Source organism: Geospiza fortis, unplaced genomic scaffold, assembly GCF_000277835.1.
Source record: "Geospiza fortis unplaced genomic scaffold, GeoFor_1.0 scaffold112, whole genome shotgun sequence".
Lineage (NCBI taxonomy): Eukaryota > Metazoa > Chordata > Aves > Passeriformes > Thraupidae > Geospiza > Geospiza fortis.
In genome coordinates this window covers 4,682,478-4,694,903 of record NW_005054298.1, presented here as the reverse complement: position 1 = coordinate 4,694,903, position 12,426 = coordinate 4,682,478, and the positions used below count along the sequence as shown (strand labels likewise).

The window sequence follows — 12,426 nt, the reverse complement described above, 5'->3', positions numbered from 1 at the left end:
TACTGAAAGATTTAGCTTCATGTACATCTCTGACTGCAAGTGAAATCAGCAACTTGTAATCTTCATTTGTAATTGATTTGGGCTGCAAGGCTGTACACTTTAGGAAGCATATTTCTTTAGGTACCCTGCTGTCTCTGAATTCAGTTGGAGTTTGTCACTGAAGCCATCTGTCCTTCCAAAAAAATAGTAGTTTTAATCAATACCTGCTACATGTGTAATGAACCCTGACTCCTCAGTGGTAGCTGTGCTGGATCCAGGATCACTTGTATCAGCAACTGAAAATGGTGTTTGGTAATCTATATCGTTACATACCAGTAGATATATTTATGTTACATATTTATAAATAAGCAAACACAAAGTACATTTATAATCAGCTTCTAGTAAAGTATGTTTTCAAAACCAATAAGAATAGCATTGTTTTATGGTATGTCCTGATAGAACTAGAATGGTGGGAAGATAGTAAGAGAATTGTTATTAAAACATTCTCTTCAAACTTCACCCTGTAGAAGATGAAAGATTTTCAGAGAAAATTAAAAGAATGACAGAAAAATTGTTACCTAAAGAGAAAGGATTTTAAGAAATCTATGCCTTCTTTATAAGCAATAACCCCAGTGCTCATGTAATTTCAATTGGCACGTGATTTATGGCTGTGAAAAGGAGTCTGTATAGCTCTTTCAAAACATAAAGTGAGGGAGTGGCATCCTTTGAGCAAAAACCGCTGGGGCTCTATCTGCTTAAGTGTTTCCTAAGTTTCAGCACTATGAGAATATGAGAATACTCCATTGTTAGGGGATTTTGGAGGCATGCCTGGATCAAGGAAGTACTTCCTCGTCATGCTGTTTCCTTTCCCAAACAATGTAAAAAATGGCCTTTTCAACTAAACATCTAGAGGTGGTCACTTTGTACATTGTCCAACTAGAGCACAGCCATTGCAAGATAAACCATTCACTTGCATGAATGGCTCCATGTTATTACTGCCACTTCCTTTTTATTTTCATGGTGATTTTGTTTTGATTTATGTATATGCATAGAAGTTCAAGCCCCTGTATAATGATTGTGTCATAAAACTGGCCAAGAAAGCAGCAAGTGACGCCCCCTGCTCATTGCCCTCAGTGTACATTTGCTGGGGCAGCCTCATTACACCCCTCAGCTTTTCACATGCTCCTCTAGTGTGGGCTGGGTACCACCTGATCAGAGAGAGTAGAAACACGCCTACAAATAATGGATTACCACACAAATAATGGGTTATAGTGGCATTTTACTCCACTCCTTTAAGTGTTTTGACTTTACACCCAAACAACATTTCAAAAGAAGCCAAAGTAAGTTTGGGTACATGTTCCATTCTTGGTTTAGCCTTGCATGATCCAAAGGATTTCTAACTAATCTCAGGCACTCAAAATGTGTGCATTACAGTATTAGGTGAGTATCCATGTTTTAGTCCAGCACTGCTGTTGGCACATTGCAAAAATCATAGCAAAATATTTAGTGCCTGAATTCAGTGGAAAAAGTTTTTGTAAATACATTATAAATCTTTTAAACTACCACATAACATTTTAAACTGGTTTGTAACCAATACTCAACCAATTCTCAACTGATTTGTAACCAAACTCACATTTGTTCTCTGTTCTGTGTCTTGAGTTGCATATTTAAAATTACTTGGACACAGCTATTATTTTATGACTTCAAGTAAGTGCTGAGAGTATGCATTGTGTATATCTTGAAGAATGTCATGATTATTCTGTATGCTAGAGAGGAGTAATTTGAAAAAAGACTTGGAAAGCCCCTTCGAAAACTTTGGCAAATTCTTGGTCTGTGTGGACTTGTCCAGCGTATAAATCACAAAATTAGGTTCATTCGCCTTTGTTGCTGAATTTACACTTTGAGAAATGCATTTACTGGGACCACTTTTGCTTCACAAAGATCTAGATGTCACAGCCTCAACAAAAAATCGGCCTAAAGGTGATTTTGTTTTGAAATGGAACAAATTAATATTTTTTACCAACATGATATATTTGGAATAGCTCAGTGGATTTAAGAGAAATTTGCCTTATTTTCTCTGACTTACTCATAGGTAAAAAGACAGAACTGGATTCATAATTTCTTGCTATGTTTCATGACAACATCATCCAATTTGCAAATATTTGCTCTGTAAACAGTACAAATATATATTATATTAATATTTATAGACATATGAAGTTATTTAGGAATAAATACATGTGGCTTTTGACTCATTTTTCTTGCTGAAGCAAAACCCCAAAGAACTTGCCACTCCTTTTCAAGACAGTCTTCTGTCCATAGGTTCATTAATTCTACTGAGAACAATGGCAGTTTTATAAAAATCATCCCTCTGGGGCATGGGTTTAAGTTTTTTTAAATTTTGCTAATTAATTTTCTCCACAAATTCTTTCTGTTGTTTGTTTAGTGTCCTTTTAGTGGTCTTTGGCAGTAACATGACTGCTGAGTTTATTCTCTCTTTCACCCTCTTTCCTGTTAACTCTGCTTGAGGTAGCAGTTGGTTGACTGAAGCATAATGGGAATAATCTAAGTTAATGCTGGGGGCTCTAAACATTTCCTCAACAAATAAGCAGCAGCGTGTTGATAGCCTGTAAGTATTTTATAAGTGCAATTAAATCACAGTGATTGATTGGGCTGGGGTGAAAATCAGAACCATTTAGAACAGCAAATTCTTCACAGGGAAACCCTCACTAAACTAAGAAAACACACAAATGAACAACAAAAATAAACCATTTAAGGAGTTCTGCTCCTATACCATGTTTTCCTCATTTCTTAGCCCTGTTTAGGAGGAACAACTTGATCAAAGTGAGACCTTTTGTTTCTTGAGAATGCACGTTTTCTGCTGTTAATTTATGTTGAGTGAAAACACACATTAGAGTTAACTGATCTAGAAGTTTAGTTGCTAAAAGTGGGGGAGGAAATCTGTGTCTTTTTCATTTTATCTCTTTTCTCTCCCTTTGCCTGGCTTCAGGTTACAAAATCTTGCACTTTAGTAGTACTTGTTGGATTCTTCATAGAACACATTCAATTCACTAAATCGCTGGAAAATTACTTATTTTCTGCCAGGTTTTGTGCTTGTTCAGCACTGAATCAGCTCAACACAGAATCAGATGATTACTACTGTCATTGCAAGGGAAGGAGTGCAGGATGCAGCCAAGGTTGCAGCCTCCTCACTGGAGAGAAGGGAAGTTGAAAACAGAAAGGTCATGTATTTATGAAAATATCTAATATGAAATATGGAATTTAATGTATAGTTTAGCATAGTGGTACTGGCTCCACAAAATCACTAGGGTGCTGTGCCTGTGAAAAATTAGGTAATACCCCTGCAATATCTATGTTGCCTGTTTCAGTTCTGTCTGAGTAGTAGATTTAAATTTTTTTTGCTTTTTTTGACTTCTAGGTTGTTTTGAATGTTTTTTATATGTAATTAACAGTTTTGTTTGTTTTGTTAATCTAAGTACAAATACTCTCAGTGGCTCTGTTCTCTTGGGTATCCATTACTTCTGAATGCACTCTACTAATGTGAAGACATGACTAACCAGACAATTGAGATTTCAGCACTAATTATTGGTAATCCTATAGTCTGGCTGATTCCTACTAAAAATATTTTAAAGAATTGGCACACATTCTGTGTTTTTAAAAGGAATGTGAAGATTTTAACATTACTTTAAGAAAATCTGGATGTAGACAGATAGGGAAAGCTCCATAGAGGAAAACCACTTACCTCCCTCAGAACAGATACATTTCTAGTTAGAAATGGCTTTGATTCAGCTACATTTGATTAGTATTAACTTGTGGAACTAAATTTAGAACCACAACAAAGGCAGAAGAAATGTATGATTGACTTTGTACACAGGGCATAAAGGTTAGGCACTTGCAGTAATCTGAGTTTGACTCCTGAGGCTGTAAACTTTAGCAATTGCCTAAATACATTGGTTTTCATTTGTAGATATTTTGCCTCAATAAGTTCTCTAAGTGACAATTTAAGTAATTCTAAACATAATATTAACTGGAGCAAATGTATTCCAGTGAAAAAAATATGACATGGAACTCAGAGGTGTCAACTGAATAATAAGTATGTACTGAAACTCATTTTCCTCCTTTTCACAAGACCTGCAATTTTCTAAGACATTATTGTGTATTTAGAATTGTAAATAAAAGCACTGAGAAAAATTCAACCAGAAATGAAAATACCACTCAAAATAACTTTTTTTCATATACTTTTATTTTACCTTGAACAGAAAATTTTGCAAACCATCAATTACTGAGAATGGAGGGAAAAACCCTAGCATGTAACAGGAGGCTTTGGTTATAAGTGCCATTTCTACAGCAGAGTTAAGCTATTGTAAACCAAACATCTTGTAGTAAGGTAAAAATATCCAGGCAAACTTTTAAGAATAACAGCAACACCAAAAACATTTACATATAAACAACAGAGAAATATTTTCTAAACTTTTAACAGTCACTTTGCTACAATCCAAAGTGTTTAGTTCACATATCTATACATACAGTCACTAAAACTTTTGTGAACCAACCACTTGTCCACAGGACCTGCCTAGACAGTTTGTCGTCAATACGAAAGGTTTTTTATATAAATAAGTCAATTAAACTTCACAGAGACTAAAAGAAACAATATAAAATTCCAGCTGTAAATAAATCTGTACATTATGGTCAGTCTTATTTGTCTGAAATCTTGCACAGCTTTAAAGTGTCTCTTTATAAAATGATGGCAAGGAGCAGCGTTAGCTGGAATGGAAACTCGAAGACTCCGACTCTGTAGAAACAGAAGAATGTCCTGCACGTTTGCCTTTTGAAAGAATCTTGAGGCTTGATCCTCTGCTAACTGATGTCAAGGCATTTTGAGCTGATGTTTTGAACTTGGCACCCAAGAAGGCGTACAGAATTGGATTCAGGCAGCAGTGGAAGAATGCCAGAGCTTCTGTAATGGAGATCCATTTGTGCAGTATGGTGTCCAAGCTGCAGCGGTGTCTGATGACTCCCAGCAAGATGAAGGTGTCGATGCTGATGCCAATGTAATATGGCAGCCAGCAGGCAAAGAAGGCGAGGATAAGGATAACCGTGGTCTTCAAGGCTTTGCGCTTCTGGTGGCCTTTGGAGTGTGACAGCTTGGATATGATAATACAGTAGCAAGTCAGGATTATTAGACCAGGCAAGACAAGTCCTACCAAGATATGCTGGAATCTGAATGAGATCAGCCAGTTTTCATGAGGGTACACGCGATCACAGAGATACTTTCCTTCGACTTGACTGGTACTGGCGAAGATTAAATCGGGCACTGTCAGAAGCACAGCTGGCAGCCACACGCCTACATACACCACCTTCTCAGCCAAGAGCTTTCGTGGGCGCTGGCTGTTGGTGGCATGGACTATTGCCAGGTAACGATCTAAACTTATGAAGGCCAAAATCAAGACACTGCTATAGAGGTTGACTGTGTAAATGACATGAACAGCCTTGCACAGAAGATTCCCGAAGTACCAGCCTATGGCTGCATCCACAGACCAGAATGGCAAGGTGATGACAAAAAGGAGGTCAGCCACAGAGAGGTGCAGCCTGTATTTATCAGTCATGCTTCTTTGCTTCTTCTGGTAGCCCATAACAATAGTAACCAATCCATTGCCAATTATTCCAGTTAGGAAGATGATGGAGTAGATTGTTGGCAAGAAGATCCGGTTGAAATCGGCATTCTCATGTTGATAGCATGGCTCTTCATAGTCTCCATAGTCACCCGAACCAATCTCATCTGTGCCATTTTCAGAAAGTTCAATTAATAACCCAGAGGACAGCTAAAAAAAAAGGAAGAAAAGTAAATTAGATGTTAGCTTCTCTGCAAGAACTTATTCTATATGACAATATGTGAAGGGTTGCTTGAACAGTCTCCACTGTCACAAATGGGCAAACGTTTTGAAAACCAGATGGGAAAATACAATGTTTACATACACATACATAAAATACACAGCAAATAAGAATAACTTTAAAAATTTTCTTTGTCTTTCTCTGAGGAGTAAGATCTTGCTAAAGGCAGGGCATGCAGGAGCAAAGAAGGATAACGGCTACTCCCAGAAATAACGTTGGCTATGGACACTTCAGTGCTCTTATCAGATGGACACTACAAATGGGAGAGACCAGAAAGTGCCAGATGCAAGAGGTCTGTCCACACAGAGCATGACCTATCACATTTAACTTCTACAATAGAGGGCTATAAAAAATTACTTAGAAATGCTGCTGCTCCAGAGAGTCCCTCCTCATTAAGGGGATGGGGTCAAGGAGAAATAGAGAAGGTACCCTCGGCTGATGTAATAAAGGATAAATAATAGCAAGAATTCCCTGCTGAGAAGCAATTGACAGCTCCACACACTCAGACAAGGAAAAAAACCCCAAAGCCCATAAAGAAAGAGAGAAAGAAGGCGAGAGGTGACCTTAATCAGGGGAACTCAAAGCCCGTGAAGGGTCACCACGATGGTCCACGTTCCCTCCCTTTGTTCCCCACCCTCTGCGGTTGCGGGGCCGGGGGTGAGCGCGGCCGGCGCGGGACTGCAGCCAGACGGACCAAGCATAGCGGTGGAAAAAGGAAGCGAAATTTGGTGAGGGCATGAAAGCGCGTCAGGAAACCACCAACGGTTTTGGCCACGGCGCTAAAAGCAAAGCTGGCGGGAGAGTGCCATCTGGCTATGTGCAATTCCTCAGGTTTTCTGATTTTTTGCCGTCATGCCCTGTGTCCCACGGACCCCCGAGCTCCGCGCAGGGCACGCCCGAGAGACCCGCAGCGCTTCACACGCGGAGGCACCGGCTCCACGCGGGCATTAATTGCGGCCCTAAAGTTGGAACTTGGCAGAGATCTCCTTTTTGCTCCTAACCGCTCTCCAAACCAAGGCAGAGGAGCTGCCCCCGTAAGAGCGGGTTGCCGCCTCGTTTCGCTCGAGGAGCGGGCGGGACGGCCGGGCGCCGCCGCCGCTCCCCGTCCCGCCGGCAGCCCCAGGTCTGGGCGCGCACCGGGGCAAAGGGATACCGTGCCCTGGAGTCAGACCGCTCCAAACTTCCTCGCCTCTTCCCCTCTCACCATTCCCGCAGCGCTAATTGCTCTGCCGGCGTTTTTCAGTCCACAAAGGTCCCCCCAGAGAAGGAGGGGAGCCCTGCCCGTTCGCGCCCGCGGACCCCTCCGCTGCCCCGACCCCGCCGCCCGCAGCCTCCGCCGAGGGCACCTTTGTTTGCAAACAGCGCGCACATGGGCAGCCGCCCGCGCTCCCGGCACTTAGATCCAGGCTGTCGAGGCTGCTGTCCATGCTCAGAGCCATCGGACGGCTCCGCGCTCTCAGGCTGTTGCCGCTGTCGCAGCCGCGCCTCCCACAGTGACACCACTCGCCGCTGCTCCAAACACGCCGGGCTCTTCTGGCGGGACGCGCCTTTTATACGGTCCCAAGCTGTCCCCCGCCCCCGGGGCAGCCGGGTCTGGCTCCTCCCCGGCGATGCCGCCGCGATCTCGGGCTCCGGGCGGGCGCCTCGGGCCGCTCTTTGTCTGCCGCCCCGGGCATGGGAATTGCACTTGCCCGGCGCGCCCGCGGGGGCCACGTTCCTCACGGGGGCATTTGCCCCTTTCTGATTGATGTGTTCATACAAGCGGGCTTTTGAATTTCCCCTCAAGAACATTCTTTGAAGTGTGTTGAAGAGCCCTGGGTTGCCATGGGTACCCCAGGCGGGCTCCGAATGAAGTCATTGGTCCAGGAGCCGTGTGGAGGAGGAAGAGCAGAGGTCCTGTATGCCATTCAAAATTCTGGCAACTCTGTCCTCAAAGTTGTCTCTTCCCGCCTGCTGAGGGGAGGCAGGAAGCAAGGGCTGGTCCCTATTGGGGGATGAGAGGATCTACAAACTTTTCAAGGGCTGCAATGTGAGTGGGTTGCAGGTTGCCCTGTGAGCACCTCTGGCACCTGTGGGTTTGGGTCAGAAGTCGGGTGATGATCCGTTTCATGTAGCTGGATAATATAAAAAAGAAAAAAAAAAAAGCACAAACAAACAAACAAACACCCCAAACAAACAAAAAAACAACAACAACGCCCCCCCAACCCCCCCGCCAAACTAAACCAAACCAAAACATCCCATACATACACAAAACCACCAAAACCCAAAAACCCGAAACCCCACATCAAATAAACCCCCAAACCCTGAAATTATATATGTAGAATATACGTAGCAATCATAGGATTGGTTTGCAAGAGAAAATCTACCCAAATATAGAGACAAACAAAACAGAATAATTGATTTCCTTTTCATATAGTTATATAGATTTACTCTTTACATTTGATTTTTGTAGTGGAAAGAAGAAGGGGGAGAATATTCTTTATGTAATAAAATGTTCTCAAATTACCCTGGTAGCCTCAAGAGATGATAAAAGTGAAAGTTTGACCAAAGTTTTGTTCTGAAATGCCCCTATCATCAGTTTACATGCGAGCTAGTTAAAACACCAGTTTCAAATGCAAATATTATCTTCAAGTATTTGACAAGAGTTACTATCTTACTCTTCCTCTAACAGCTCTAGAACTCTTTCTCACACCCTACAGTGAGTAAGAATTTGGTTATGATTAATAACCAAATAATGTTTATCTTTAAAAACATGGTATGTAAGATATGACCTATAATGTGATTGTGTACTTTCACTGCACTGTAATTTGATAGTAATTCATATTTTGTTTAGCAGGTCTGGAATATCACATACAAGTTGCATTAAAAGCAAACTGTAATTGATTATAATTGAGGAATTAGCAGTCTTCAGAAAATTCAGTATCTACTTTATGTTTATATCCAGAAAAATCTGAGGGATACCACACTAGAATTCCACAAAAAGAATACTAACCCTAAGCTTATGATGCCATAAATCTTCTTTAAGAACAAATGTGACAAAATTGTAATTATTGCTATTCATTCCTTATTTTCCATAAAATCTGTGATACATTCTCTACATTTTAGACATGCAAATAGGAAAACACATTCCCCAAATCATCACAGAATGTGCAGCGCAACATTAGATGTCCAGGCAGATAAATGAGCAGATGAGGGATTTTTGTGTACAAATGAGTAGGATCATGTCTAAATAATCATCTTTCACTCTTTCACTTAAGGGGGATGCCCAGCTCATAGCACCATCAATTGCCATGCAGTTTTCAGCAGGGATATGGTGCTGGGAAGGCTCTCCAGCCTGCTAAACATGCAAACCTGTGAACCACATTTTCAGAAATACACATATTGAACAGGTTCTACAAAACTAATCAGGACACAGAACTGCACACAGGGGAGGTGAGATTTAGGGGAAAAATGATTTCTACCTTTCCAGAAATTCATATGGGTGACAGATGTGTTTTTTTGAGAAGTATTCTCATCTTGGAGGGGCATAGATGATTAAACATTGCTCCTTCTCTAAGTGTGCAGTACAGGACATTAAAATATTCTCATAGTGCAGGTGAGTTGTGGCAATGGTTGCAGATGAGCAAAAGATATATAATGATACTATAATATAATGTATAAGTATGTGAGTGTGTGTTTGACAAGTTTGAGAGTTGCTCTTCATTGGAGTGGATAGCATGGAGTGCATTGACATGCGGAGAGGAATGTGCAGAACTGTGAGTGTAGTTTTAGCCCAAGCAGACAAATGTTCCCACAGCTCCATTTTACTGTACCGATAGACCTGTAACAGCAAAATATCTGACGTAGAAATGGATTATGTTAATTAGTGGGATACGAGACAATCACTCAGTTGTGTTCATAGATAGCCTAAGAAATTTGGAACTGAGGAATGGTTCACTGGATTAGCCCTGAAGCATGGTAGTGCTGAGTGAAAGGAAATTTGGGGATGATACCGATCTGATGAGATGTTACTGAGGCTTGTTTGGAGGAAGGTCCTCTAAAACTGTCATTCACACTGCTACTTTGTTATCTATGATCTCTTTTGTTTCCCCTATCAGAAAATCCATGTGAAAACTTCCTTTGTTGCACAGAGGACCATCCAGGGCAAGTTAATGATTTCCAAAGTGATAAAAGAGGGGAGCTGTTTCTGCAGAGCCTGTAATTCTGTTTCTGCGTCAGTTACAAATCTTCTTGAGACAGAGCTAGCAAATAGCAATTTCCAAGCTTATGTTTTGCATTACATGTTTTCCTGGTCACAGAATTACTGTGAAAATCAGACCCTTCCTACCCCATATAATCCATGTTTTTACTATTGAAAACACACCTTTCCAAGAGTCAAACTCCCACATGTTCTTACACTGTTAGACTAAGAGTACAATTCCTCAGGTTGTTAATCATTAACTATTTTCTTCTAAAAAGAGACATAAGTGATGGTCATGTAAGAGCAAAGTAGTTACTAACAAACCTTTCTAATGGTAAAAATACTCTGTCGATTCAGCATCCACAGGAGTAGAAAAATAAATTACATTTTATTTAACCACAAACCTATGTTAAATGATTTGCTTAATCTGAAGGCTTCACAAATGTCTTTAACAAAGTAAACTTTTAGCTAATAAAACTTCGATGGGCCATTTCCTGTGGGCAACACCTAATACAAAGGAGGTAAGATCCTTAGATTATGGAATATATGAACACCACTATGTATTACAGTGGTGTATTAATAAACTGTTTGTTATTTTCGTAGCATTAATGGAGCTATACTTTCAGGACATGTAGAAGATTGTGTAATAAAAACATATAACCAGCAATATGGCTGAAATGACCGTACTATACTATGGGAAGTGGATAATTTTCAAATATTCACTGATTTTCTCTGTGCATGTCAATTCCTGTACTGGAAGGCTTCTGACAGTAGAGTGTAATCTGAAAAATTAACAGAAAATGTGCTCAAGAGTTGCAAGACATCAACTTTGAGTAGTGGATTTTTCTATTCTAAAAGGTATTCCAGGGAACTGATGCTGTGGATTTAGATGAAAAGCGGTTTCCTGATAAAACTCAGAAGTTTATTACAATACACGGGATTGACTTAATGACAAATGGGTCTCCAAGTGGCCTGAAGTTGTATACATAGAGAGGAAAAGGATATACTCTCCCTTTTCCATCTGATCTTTCTGTTGAAGTGGGAAAGGTATCAATCTTACGCCTGTTAGAATGGTTACAAGCGGTTTGCTGGGGTTGGGTTTCAGTTAATGGCTTTCTTTGCTCTTGGTTCTCAAAGCTCCCTTTCTCCATTTCTTCCTGCCTCTGCTGCAGTGGAAAAAGCCTACCAACTGTTACCCTGATCCTGGAAGGAGAGTGCCCCATTTATGGGCAGGGTGCCACCTACACTTACTAATTTGAAAGCACAAAGACTAAATAAAACCTGTGAAGGAGTGGGACATATCTTTCAATTAGTAGCATGTTACATTGCCACAGAAATAAGTCCCTGTATGATAGGAATGATATTTGAATATCAGAACAAAATTATAGGAAAACCCTTAACATCAGTATAGGGAAACAAAAGGGTTATCAGCGCAATCCCCAGATTTCTCTCTGTTTCCTTGCTTTTAACAAGGACAATTTATATTGTTTCCTTTAAGTATTGCCACAAGGCCAATATGTCTAAAGTCAGCACAGAAAAGTCAGTAGAAAAAAGAAAGAAGCGCTATCCTCTAAAAAGAATCATAGTGACTCTTGTGTTTTAATCCCACCTCCATCTGTGGCCTGCAGCAAATCACTTAACCCTCTGACTGTGTTCAGCCAACTGTAAAATGGGGATAACAATACCTACTTACCTACCTCAGAGGAGACTTGTAGGGATTAATTGGTTGATGTTTGCAAGGCACTTTGAAGACAGAAAGTGCTTAATTTAGAGCCTGTTGAAATTATTGGTGACACTGATCAGCTAGAATTCAAAGGGGACCAAACTCATTAAGGTTCTGATCTTCCTCCATTTGGCTGTGTTTATGGGTTAGCAAATCTCACTGCATGCGGACAGTTTATTGTTTGTTTGGAAGCAGAGTAGACTAAAAAGATGCTTTGAACAACTTTGTTAATCCTTTTAAAAAACATGTCATCATTTGCATATCACTGGAGCTGAAGGGTTTACCTTTGATGATTCTATAGCAGAACACTTCTGGAGACGTGTTGAAGTGGCTTTTTTTTCCAGAACTGTGGTCAGATCAAAATTATGAAGACAAAGTAAAGCCTCCCTAATTATATATAAGTAGTTTCTTTCCTATAACCAGACAGGATTTTGGCTTCCAGAGCATTTAGATAGATTTCTGTTTAGCTATGTGTTTCTTATAATATTCTTTTATGCTGTAAAGTTCCATTAGAAACTTGCTCCAGTTCAGTTTGGATTACTAAGGACAGGATTTGTTTCTGGGGACCCGTGCTAAGAGCATACTATATCTTAACAGCATATAGATAAATTAGAGAACATGTCCAGCTATTTAT

The 12,426-nt window shown here is 40.5% G+C and overlaps 1 protein-coding gene across 1 annotated transcript; it reads right to left on the bottom strand.

Moving 5' to 3' along the window:
• Nucleotides 1-4,220: 4,220 nt before the first annotated feature.
• On the bottom strand, nt 4,221-7,577 carry CXCR4 (C-X-C motif chemokine receptor 4). The gene is made up of 2 exons (XM_031058246.1): nt 7,290-7,577; nt 4,221-5,819 (listed from the first exon to the last, which is right to left on the bottom strand). Exons 1-2 carry the CDS (start codon nt 7,326-7,328, stop codon nt 4,758-4,760), a joined length of 1,101 nt encoding a protein of 366 aa, XP_030914106.1. The 5' UTR covers nt 7,329-7,577; the 3' UTR covers nt 4,221-4,757.
• Between the last annotated feature and the right edge of the window lie 4,849 nt (nt 7,578-12,426).

Excerpts from the sequence above, each read along its gene's own strand:
- CXCR4 (XM_031058246.1), bottom strand. The coding sequence starts at position 7,328 with ATGGCTCTGAGCATGGACAGCAGCCTCGACAGCCTGGAT. Across the intron at positions 5,820-7,289 it reads GCAGCCTCGACAGCCTGGAT|CTGTCCTCTGGGTTATTAAT; the intron begins CTAAGTGCCGGG and ends CTTTTTTTTTAG.